A 12,227-nucleotide genomic window follows, 5' to 3' on the forward strand; every position below is an offset into this window, starting at 1 on the left:
AAGTCAGGCTTTGTGTTGTGACCATACTGGCATGTTTTCTTTCCTGGACAGACTCCCGTTTTGTAAGTTCTTTTGCCACTTTCAGCTTGCATGCAGTTTATATACCGTATTTTTCGCTCTATAAGACGCACCAGACCACAAGACGCACCTAGTTTTTGGAGGAGGAAAACAAGAAAAAAAATATTCTGAATCTCAGAAGCCAGAACAGCCAGAGGGACCGCTGTGCAGTGAAAGCAGCGATCCCTCTTGCGGTCCTGGTTTCTGGGATAGCTGCACAGCCTGCATTCGCCCCATAAGACGCACACACATTTCCCCTTACTTTTTAGGAGGGAAAAAGTGAGTCTTATAGAGCAAAAAATATGGTATAGTAAAAAGAGCAGCAACCAAATTACTTATTTCAGGTAGGTAGCCGTGTTGGTCTGATGCAGTAGAAATATATATATATATATATATATATATATATATATATATATATAGTCCAGTAGCACCTTAGAGACCAACTAAGTTTGTTCTTGGTATGAGCTTTCGTGTGCATGCACACTTGTTCAGATGCACTGAAAAAGAAGTCACCAGACCTTTATATATAGAGAGAGGGTGAGGAGGGATATTACTCAGAAGGGTGGTGGGAATGGGTGATTGGCTGATAGGTGTGGTAAACCTGTTGACGACTGCAGTTGGTCTTACAGGAAAAAGCAAGGGATGAGATGGTGAAAAATAGCTTTATCATGTATAATGAGATAAGAATCCAATGTCTCTATTCGGACCAGGTCTCTCCATGGTTTTAAATTTGGTAATAAGTTGTAATTCAGCAACTTCTCTTTCCTGTCTATTTCTGAAATTCTTTTGTAATATGACAGCTACTTTGAGATCTTGTATAGAATGTCTTGGGAGATTGAAGTGTTCTCCTACTGGTTTCTCAGAGAAAAAGGAACTTTTTATATATTTTTCAAATTACTTATGAGTAAGTACTCACTGAGGTGCTTGCTCAAGAATGAACCTTTTGCTGTGGTGGAAGAGCAGTCTATTGCAGTCTTCTTTCTATCAAGTGAATCCCCTTGTGATAGTTCAAGTTGATTAAAGTGTGGTCCTGATAACGTCCAGGTTGCAGGCTCGATCCCCATATGGGACAGCAGCATATTTCTGCATTACAGGGGTTTGGACTAGATGATCCTCAGGGTACCTTCCACTCTGATTTTATGATTCTAAGGCTCCAGCTTGCTGTATGAAATCAGGGTCAGCATCAGGACCTGGCAACTGTCAGCAGGGCCCTTGGCTGGTGCCTGCCTTGGGTCCCCTTTATATTTCTCTCTGTCCCAAGCAGCTTTTATTGTTTAGTCGTGTCCGACTCTTCGTCACCCCATGGAACCGAGCACAGCAGGCACTCCTGTCTTCCACTGCCTACTACAGTTTGGTCAAACTCATTTGAGTAGCTTTGAGAACACTGTCCAACCATCTCGTCCTCTGTCGTCCCCTTCTCCTTGCGCCCTCAATCTTTCCTAACATCAGGGTCTTTTCCAGAGAGTCTTCTCTTCTTCTCATGAGGTGGCCAAAGTATTGGAGTCTCAGCTTCAGGATCTGTCCTTCCAGTGAGCACTCAGGGCTGATTTCCTTAAGAATGGATAGGTTTGATCTTCTTGCAGTCCATGGGACTCTCAAGAGTCTCCTCCAGCACCATAATTCAAAAGCATCAGTTATTTGACGATCAGCCTTCTTTATGGTCCAGCTCTCACTTCCATACATCACTACTGGGAAAACCATAGCTTTAACTATACGGACCTTTGTTGGCAAGGTGATGCCTCTGCTTTTTAAGATGCTGTCTAGGTTTGTCATCGCTTTTCTCCTAAGAAGCAGGTGTCTTTTAATTTTGTGACTGCTGTCACCATCTGCAGTGATCATGGAACCCAAATTTCCTGTAGTGCTCTCAACCTAGAATTGGTCTGGGCCATGGTGGGAAATTGAAAAGGTGTAGCTAGATCCAGCCTGTCATCGCTGCTTTAGAGCATGGTCACTGAAGAACTGTTGGTTTCTTTTTTAAAAAAATATCTAGATTTACACGTTCTACCTGGAAATAACTATTCAAATGTTAATTTGCCACAGCTTCTTAGATTTATTGCTTTAAACAACAGTTCAAATGTTAGTAAATCTGCAACGTGTTCTGTAGTGAAATATTAGTTTTTTAAACCACCAGCAACAATCCGAAGCCTAATTTTCTACCTAAATGGTCCACCAGTTCCTCTGAGGGTCAGCTTCATACTGTTTGGCAGCTCCCTGGAAAGCAGGGCTTTCAGGAGGCAACTTTCTATGGTATTTCCATAAAAGTGGTATTTCCGCTCTAAGGGACACACCAGAGCAAGCCCACCCATGCCACCCTCTGGTGGCAGAAGTGCAGCAGGTGTGCTAGCAGAATCCAGTGCCAGGTTTTCTGCTAGCAGAACAGGGTTTCTCCTTCCTCCCTTCCCTGCACCCTCCCCCATCTCTTTCCCCAAGTCTGCTCTGGCAGGTTGGGAGAACACCGCAGAACAGTGCATGAGGGAAGAGAGGGCCGATCATTCTGTCCGACAAACAGAAATGCTTGCACTGATGGAACAATTGTATTAGCGCAATGTTGAATTCTACCCAGTGTGATAGAGCCAGTGTGGTGTACTGGTTAAGAGTGGTGGACTCATAATCTGGTGAACAGGGTTCGATTCCCCGTTCCTCCACATGCAGCTGCTGGGTGACCTTGGGCTAGTCACACTTCTCTGAAGTCTCTCAGCCCCACTCACCTCACAGAGTGTTTGTTGTGGGGGAGGAAGGGAAAGGAGATTGTTAGCCGCTTTGAGACTTCTTCGGGTAGTGATAAAGCGGGATATCAAATCCAAACTCCTCTTCTTCTTCTACCCAGAGGTATTATATAGAAAAACATCATGTTATATTGGCGCACAGATAAGTACAGGAACAGAGCACTCTATGACTTTGTGGGGTCTCCAATCCAGCTTGGTATCACTGACATCGAAAACATACCTTGACACACAGGAAAGGTGCCTCTCTCACTCAAATTTACCTCATTATTTGGCCCACACGTAGAGCCAACATCCCTCCCGGCTGGATACCCTGCTTGTTAGCCATTTGCAGAACTCAAGTCTTGCTTCTGTTTTGTGGACCACATTCCAACTTCCAGGACTGTTTTCTTCCCACAGGGAAGTGGTAGCTTTGAGACACCAATCACCCAAAGCCTTCAATGCACATTTAAGCAAGCAGCTTCTAGTCATCAATGCCCCTTTAAAAAGCCCCATCATTTAACAATTAAGGTAAATAAAAGCCAAGAGAATTCTGTGCTATTCAAGAGTGAGTAAGAAAGTGATGGCGATTGCTCTGTATTCTGGTATCCTCCTAAAGATGAGGCCGGAATACCATGGGGCTCTAGACACATGGAAACAGCCCCCATGCTGCTCTGGTGGTGAATGAATCAGTCTTGACTCTGCAGACTTCCTGCTTCTTTAGGTACTTTACATTTTTCCTTTTGTCTAAGAAGCTGCTCTTCAAATTCCCTTTTTGGGTGTCTAATTATAGTTTTGCGTTTATGAAGGGTTTTTTCATTACAGCATTCCTGGAGCATGTCTTTGTCTGCTCTGTATGCTTGGCTTCCCTCCAGTGCTTGACATAGAAGTTTCTTTGAACCATTTCTAATTCTTATGTGCCAGCACCCCAGCTTCTTATTGGTTTTGTGTAGATCTCATTGTTCCTTTACAAGCATTGTATTCTACAGAATGTTCCCCATTTTAAAAAACCTAAACCTTTCCTTTCTGGCTTGCGAGGAGAGTTGCCAGGAGGTGTGGTTCTTTCTTTTGTTTGTTTATGTATTTCCATCCCACTTTTCCTAAAGTCAAAGTGGGTAACAGAATAAAATACAGAAGAATTGTTAACCATTTAGGGCTTTACAGGTGAGCACCAGCAATTCTGATTGTGCCCAGAAATGAGGTGGTGTGCATTGAAGCTCTTTACGAACTAGTGAGATATGGCTGATGTAAAGGTAAAGGGACCCCTGACCATTAGGTCCAGTCGTGGCCGACTCTGGGGTTGCGGCGCTCATCTCGCTTTATTGGCCGAGGGAGCCGGCGTACAGCTTCCAGGTCATGTGGCCAGAATGACTAAGCCGCTTCTGGCGAACCAGAGCAGCGCACGGAAACGCTGTTTACCTTCCTGCTGGAGCGGTATCTATTTATCTACTTGCACTTTGATGTGCTTTCGAACTGCTAGGTCGGCAGGAGCAGGGACTGAGCAGCGGGAGCTCACCCCGTTGTGGGGATTTGAACCGCCGACCTTCTGATTGGCAAGTCCTAGGCTCTGTGGTTTAACGCTTTGAAGCTCTTTGCGAACTAGTGAGATATGGCTGATATAGCCAAAGCCTGTTAGCAACTGGGCAGCTACATTTTGCACTAGGTTAAGTTTCCTGGATATTTTCAAAAGCAGACCCATATTAAACAAAGTACAGTAGTCTAAATCTGGAGGTTACCAGAGCATGAATAATTGTGTCATGGCTAATTCTGTGCAGAATCCTGCCAAATCCACTAGGTGTAATATAATCATTTCTGCATAACATGATAGCCCATTTTTAAATGGAAAAGGTGACATCCAGAGAGGGGTGATTGTAAAACGTTTACCAATACTGTTACTTCCCTACTTCAGATATTGACACAAACACATATTCATACACATATGTACATACATGTTTACAAATATAGTTATTAAATTATGTAAGATGCCTTGAAACCAGCTCCCTAGTTGACAAGTACAGATATTACAATTGCAGCTGAAATCAGGGAATTAATATTTTCTTCATCAGAACTTTGCAGTTACCTCATTTACCCCATGGCATGATACTCTTATTTTTTCCTTTTTTTATCCCCTAAAAAAACCCCTTTGAACTTTGTGGTTCTAAAAACAGTATTTAACTGATGACAACATCTGCGACAGGAACTTACCAGTTCCTGCAAAAATGTTTAAGCTATCCCAATCATCCTTTGTGTGCAGGAAAAGCTTAAACCCCCCTCCAGAAGAACTATTTGAATTGAAGAAATCTCTAATGGAAGGAATGGTTATCCCTTTTCCTTGCTGCAAACTACCCAAGTGGCTTTCCTCCTGCATGGGTTTCTATACCTTATTTTTGGATCCAGCTTCATCTTACAGAATTTCAAAGCATTTTACATAAATTCACTTCCTTGACCTCAACTGCAATTATGATCCATGGACTGTAAACTACGGAGCTGTTCATGGTGCTGTAGGTAGGCATTTTTCAAGCAAAGATGTCCTGTTTTCCATCTCTTGCTTCCATATACCTGGAACTTTAGAGACTCATTACCATTCTTACCTTCCCCACCATCATGTAGCAACTACCGTATTTTTCGCTCCATAAGACACACTTTCATCCCTCTTAAAATCAAAGGGGAAATGTCTGTGTGTCTTATAGAGCAAATGTGTGATCCATGGGGCTCGGGGGGGGGGGACCTGGGCTTCCCCTGCTAGCCCCCACCTGCTCTTTGATGCCGGTGGTGGGGGAAAGCAGCGCTTCCCCCCTGCCGCCAGCCCCACAAGCTCGCGGAGCAGCGTGGAGGCTTCGGAGGCTTCGTGTTGTCTTCACTGAAGCCTGGAGAGCGAGAGGGGTCGGTGTGCACTGAGGTAGCCGCACTTGAACGCACTGAACGCACCTTGTTTTAGAGGGGGAGAACAAGAAAAAAAATTCTCCCCCTCTCTGCACAGCGCCTCCTGCCGCTTCGCTGGAAGGGCGCTGCGCAGAGAGGGGAGTTCCCCCCCCCTTGTTCTCCCCCTCTAAAACAAGGTGCATCCTATGGTTGGGTGCGTCCTATAGAGCGAAAAATACGGTACCTCACTGCATGTTAGAATTCCCGAGAAGAGAACTGGGATTAGATGATTCCCACTGGCTCCCCTTTTCCATGCATGGCAAGGTCAGAGCTACCTGGTTGTCCTCCCCTCTCCTTTCCAATGTGTGCTAGTATCAGGGCACATCACCTCCTCCATACCTAGAAAGAGGGAGCCTGTCAGGAGGTGTCTTCCTTTTTTTCTCCTTTCAAGAATGCCAAAGCTGGAGCTCCCTAACCTCAGAATACCTCAGTTGTGTGAGTTTTAGGCCACTCTGTTTCAAACATTCAAACTCAGCATGATATCCACTATGCCACACCTAGGTTCTTGCAACTTGTCAAAGGGGGCTTTTTAGATCAGTCATTTTACATTTCCCCTCCTAGGCATCTCCTGTAGATGAAGCACTCTTGTAGGGAAAGCACAGCCAATGAATTGGCTGGTCACTTTCTGGTTGTTAGCCAGTAGGGATCTGCTTTGAGCTTTTTAAAGGAAAAGCAGGAGAATTAAAAGGGACGCGGGTGGCGCCGTGGGTTAAACCACAGAGCCTAGGACGTGCTGATCAGAAGGTCGGCAGTTCGAATCCCTGCGACGGGGTGAGCTCCCGTTGCTCGGTCCCTGCTCCTGCCAACCTAGCAGTTCGAAAGCACATCAAAGTGCAAGTAGATAAATAGGTACTGCTCCGGCGGGAAGGTAAACGGCGTTTCTGTGTGCTGCTCTGGTTCGCCAGAAACGGCTTAGTCATGCTGGCCACATGACCCGGAAGCTGTACGCCGGGTCCCTCAGCCTGTAAAGTAAGATGAGCGCCGCAACCCCAGAGTCGTTCACGACTGGACCTAATGGTCAGGGGTCCCTTTACCTTTACCTTTTAGGAGAATTAAAATAAGCCCGAGGCTTGTGAATTCTTTGTTATTTGTATCTTCCTACTTCATGTGGTTGTGTATGGAGCTTGAGAAATCCCTGAAGTCCTTTAGTGCATTCCTCCTTGCAGAGCAGAGTAACTGTCATTGTATTGCAGGAATTGAATGTAGATAATGGATCATGTGGTGTATAGTTTAAGCAGAGACACCATTGGATCCCCAAATGCCAGCTTATTTTAATTTCAAGAATGGCAGTGAAAGCAAAAGCCGTTTTCGCTGTGTTCTGTTTGCTCCACACATTGGAATCATTAATTCTCTGGATTATTATTTTTTTTCTATGTGCCTGGTTTACAGGTTGTTCTTTAAATAGAACACTGAACTTCAAAGATGTTAACAGATAAAAAAACTTCAAAGACTCTTTTTGTCAGATAAAAAGAATAATACCAAGCTCATAACTGATCCCTGTACTAAGAACGTCTATGTCTGGCTTTGTGCTGTATTGATACTGATGAACTAAGATTTCTTTTAAAATAAAAATTAGTTAATTCAGTCTCTATACATGTAAAGATATATTTTATTGTATCCATTCCCCCCATCTCTCCTTTATTTGATTCTTTTCTCTTGTATGTAATCTTTTGCTGCTGACAGGTTTTGAAAAATCCAGTGTTCCTTCTATATTTCTTGTTGATTCTTTTCCATCTGGGGCACCACTGTGTTCTCTGCCACCCTGGGTCTATGCCCAACGACTGTGCCATTCTGTGTCAATACTTTGCAATCCAGTTGACGTCAGTGCCTCTCTTTTTGTAATAAAGTAAAAAATCTGATCCAGCATTTCTATTTTTATATCTTAGCTCTTTGCGTATAGACAATAGACAGTGCTTATAGTTCTAGGCCTTTATCATGCACTGTAATTATAGAAAGTCACATGCCCAAAAATACAAATTTGCTTGCTTACAATTTTAGATTCAAAGCACCCTTCCTACTGACATACTTCTTTATTAATCCCAGAAACTATAATCCCTTCCTCTCAGATGTGTATACATTTTTAAAGAGTCATTGTTTTAGATTTATTTCTTCAATAAAATTGAGGAATCTGGCAGAAAACATTTCTTTCTTTCCTTCTTTCTTTCTTTTTTAAAGAAAAGAACTTTGCATAGGAATCATTAATGGAGAAAACCTCAGCAAATTTATGATTGTATATGCCATCTGCTCTGTCCAGTTCTCATTCATTATGAATCTCTGATGATCAACATCTGGTGGGATTATGCCCTCCCCCCGCCATTCATACATACATCTATATATATATACTCCAGCAACAAAGGATTTATCCAGCAGTACTTACATGCAGCTTTGGTTCACTGGGGAGTCACTGATAATATGATGAAACAAGAAATGTTATTGGAATTGTGGATTTTAGCTTAGAACTAGCAGTATAAACATTAGCTGTTGGAGAAATGCTTTAGCTTTCATATGGAATCATTAGTGTTGCTAATGCAGGCTAATTACTAGCAAGTTATCAACAAGTGAGCCATTTTATCACCATTCATTATACTTATGTAACTTCTATTAGAGCCATGCCCCTTTGGCATGCTTACTAGGTGCAGAAAGGATGGTCCTGCTAGGCTGGTGTACGTGCATATATACCGTGTTTTGCTCTATAAGACTCACTTTTTCCCTCCTAAAAAGTAAGGGGAAATGCGTGTGCGTCTTATAGAGCGAATGCAGGCTGCGCAGCTATCACAGAAGCCAGAACAGCAAGAGGGATTGCTGCTTTCACTGCGCAGCGATCCCTCTTGCTATTCTGACTTCTGAGATTCAGAATATTTTTTTTCTTGTTTTCCTCCTCCAAAAACTAGGTGCGCCTTGTGGTCTGGTGCGTCTTATAGAGCGAAAAATATTGTGTGTGTGTGTGTGTGTGTGTGTGTGTGTATGTATATGGCACACAAAACTGCATTAATAATAACTGATAAATAATTTTAATTGAGAAACCATGTAAGCGATAAGGTGGTTAATGACTATTCTGAAGTTAGCAAAACCTGAACCCTCTTTGTGGTGACTATCTGGAGCTTTCTTTTGCAAAGAGCGCGTAAGCCTTTAGAACTATTTGGTGTTGGAGGAGAAGCTGCTATTTTCATCTCTCACAATAAGGGACACTTCTCCATCTATGGTAGAATGTCCTATCTCCCACCCAAAGCACACAGACAGAGTCTCTTCCTTGTAAGTGAAAAACGTTCTTCATCAGGCAAGTAAAGGTCAGGCACAGTGCTCAGGATTCATGATACAGGAGTTCTGGGGAAGAGTAAGAAGTTCAGAAACAGATGGAAGCAATGAAGATGTCCCAAGAAGTTTCACCACCCCTTCCACCAGCTTTTAAAGACAGGGCATGTTCACTTGAGATATACGCTCTTGCCTTTTGGGAATGTCAAGATTGCATGTGTGCTCTCCCATCTGTGAAGGCAGCACCTAGTTGTAGGGGACAAGGCTGCATCATCCTGTTTTGGGTCTTGTTTAGTCATGGCCATCTTCTGTTCATCTTCCCTTTTCAACTGATCTTCCCAGCCTCCACTGAGGTCTCTGCTCCACAGAAAGGACAGAGGGGAGAGGCAACAACCCACCTCCCCCTTTCAAAGCAGCTGAATTTGGGGGTTGAAGAGGGAGGTGCACCCAGCTCCAACCTAGGTTCCCACCATCTCCCTTCTGTTTCTTTTTCCTCCTTCTCCTCCTCCTCCAGCATCAGAGCCTTCTAACCCAAGCCCGAACCCAACAATACTGTGAGGATCATGAAAACAACTTCCAGACATCCTTATTTCACAGGTGTTATAGTGCTTTGATGGGTCACACATTGATTCTGAACACCAGTCACCTGAAAAATAAGCATTCAGAAGTTGTGGTTGCATGAACTAGCATGACTGGGGGAGCAGATTGTTCCATAGCTCAAAATCCTCACAATGGACAAGGGTGTGTTTTGAGGCTGTTTTTCTGCTTTTAGGCTGACTTTCTGGTAGTCGCTTAGAGAGTGGTGTCAGAAAGCTCCCTGTCAGTTTTGTAGGGGTGGCAGTGGCGGCAGGGCCTATCATGAATTTGCCATTGTATGCTAATGTCATTTTATAGCTTTTTGGATCCAGTATGAATTGGAGACCAGATTTCAGTAGTGATGAATAGAACTGATTCTGCAACAGTGGAAATACTGGAACAGAGCTGTGCACAGATTGTACTATTGCAGCAGAGGCTGGTATGCCAGGGCCCTCTACCCTAGAATGTTTTTAGAATGAAAAAAATATTAGAACTGATACTTGCGTTTATGGCCTCTCACTTCTAGTTTTGTCCTGTCCCTTTTCTTCAAAATATTATTTTGATTCTGTTCAGTTTGTCAAAGCTCTAGCAGCTGCTCTTTGCTCTTTCTGCGTTTTGCAAATGCTTCTGTCTCCAATTTTCTTGTCATTGTTTTCAGAACACATAACATCTTTACTGTCTAGCTGGTTGACCGTGGACTTAATTTTTCTTTTGTTCCAAAGCTGAGTCTTTGATCCTTTATTGAAGAAATGATGGAAATACTTCTTTTGCACTGCAGCACATTCCAACAAATTAATTAGTTTTTTCCTGCTGCTGCTTCCCTAGTAATAAAAGTGTGGCATTGCCATACCTTGGACTGTAAGGTGATTTTGTTTAAGTGGGAACTTTTGGGATACAATATGGTATAAATCTCTGGTGAATATGCCAGTAAGTTCTTTGAAAGGGAGGGTTGGTTATTCTGCTGTTGATTGTCAAAGCTCCTGATTACCCTTCTTGCATGTTGACAGGAAAATAGAGGTTTTATTCACTGCTGTTAGATTGGGAATCATGTCATGGAATTGGGACCCTGGAGAAAGTGGATCTCAGAAATTCAATACAGTGGTACCTCAGGTTAAGTACTTAATTCGTTCTGGAGGTCCGTACTTAACCTGAAACTGTTCTTAACCTGAAGCACCACTTTAGCTAATGGGGTCTCCTGCTGCTGCCGCACCGCCGGAGCACGATTTCTGTTCTAATCCTAAAGCAAAGTTCTTAACCTGAAGCACTATTTCTGGGTTAGCGGAGTCTGTAACCTGAAGCGCCTGTAACCTGAAGTGTATGTAATCTGAGGTTCCACTGTATTGATGTTTGGGTGCTAATAATCCCAGAGAAATTTTGTGAATGGCCCTAAACAGCTGTATATTTCACCATTTTCCAGACATCCAAGTGAATACTGATATTATTATTATTATTATTATTATTATTATTATTATTATTATTATTAACATTCACCAGCTTACACCTGAGGTTTTTGAACATTCATAATTTTTTTCCTGAGATGGTCAGGGTTCACATGTCAATATCAACTTCCATCAAATGTCAGCTAACAGGGAGCAAAATGCATTTCTTTCTGCTTTTGCGTTTAAGGGAAGGAACACTACCTACATTTATATAAACATGGTGTGTGAGATTGTATAATGAAATTTCTGAACAATACAAATTATTTTATTTCTTCTGTTGTGATTCTGTGCTTTTATAAAATAAATAAATACATTCACAGTTTTGAGTAACAAGACTTGAACAGCACCATTACAAGTAGTTTATACTTTCTTTGACTTCCAGTTTATTTTATTATTGTTATTAATTTAAAAAGAATGCATCTGTGTATTTAGTGAGAAGATTGTTCGTGGTGCTATACATGCATACAACAGAAAAGGAAGTATTGGATCCGTTTGGATGTATTTGGAAAATGTGAGGAAACTTTAGAAAGAATGTTCACATTGTAAGATCCAGCTTCATGTTGCATTTCAGGTGTTCAAGAATTGTGTTTAGGTTTTAGGAGTCAATCAGGGTATTGCAGATTGAAGAGGAGCTGCTTTCTTGTATGGAGTGGCTTGTCTGTAACAGCATAGCATGTTATTTTCAGTGTAGCAGATATTACAGTCTCAAACCTGGAATGCTTGTCAGGAAATCCCCACTCCCACACACCATATGATTTAATATAACACCTGTACGGAAGGGTGACTAACTTGGCATCTGTTTGAATCATGCTATGGTGTTGCGAGACAGTGGCGTTTTCAGTGGTGGGTACCAATGAATTCATTTTTGCCTTTTTTCCCAATCTGCAACAGGTACGGAATGATCTGACTGGTGTCCTGTATGGGGAAGATATTGAAATCTCAGACACAGAGAGTTTCTCTAATGATCCCTGTACAAGTGTCAAAAAACTCAAGGTGGGTGCAGCTATTATTAAGAAGCAAACTGGGCAGTAGAAAAGAAAGTAATCATTGGTAATAGAATTGGCATTTTGCTGATAAATTATCCATTATAAAGAAGTAAATCGTATTGTATAGGATACTGTGTTGTAATGGTGCAAGAATTAATATTGGAGGTAATATAATATTGGATGCATTAAAAGCAGTTGTGGCTCATTTTAAAATGCACTAGCAGAGTCAGATGGAGCAAAGTAGAAAAGCTGTGAATGCTTCAGTCTCTCACCCTTAGGTACGTTCTTTCTAA

At 42.3% G+C, this 12,227-nt stretch overlaps 1 protein-coding gene across 2 annotated transcripts in view; it reads left to right on the forward strand.

The window, feature by feature from the left end:
- GABBR2 (gamma-aminobutyric acid type B receptor subunit 2) overlaps positions 1-12,227 on the forward strand; it is a 287,781-nt gene that overhangs the window by 88,736 nt on the left and 186,818 nt on the right. For both annotated transcript variants that reach the window (XM_079983945.1, XM_079983946.1), the window contains exon 4: positions 11,840-11,941. In XM_079983945.1, the coding sequence (XP_079840071.1) occupies positions 11,840-11,941 (102 nt within the window). The remainder of the gene's footprint in view (positions 1-11,839; positions 11,942-12,227) is intronic.

This window comes from Podarcis cretensis, assembly GCF_951804945.1.
Source record: "Podarcis cretensis genome assembly, chromosome: 7".
Lineage (NCBI taxonomy): Eukaryota > Metazoa > Chordata > Lepidosauria > Squamata > Lacertidae > Podarcis > Podarcis cretensis.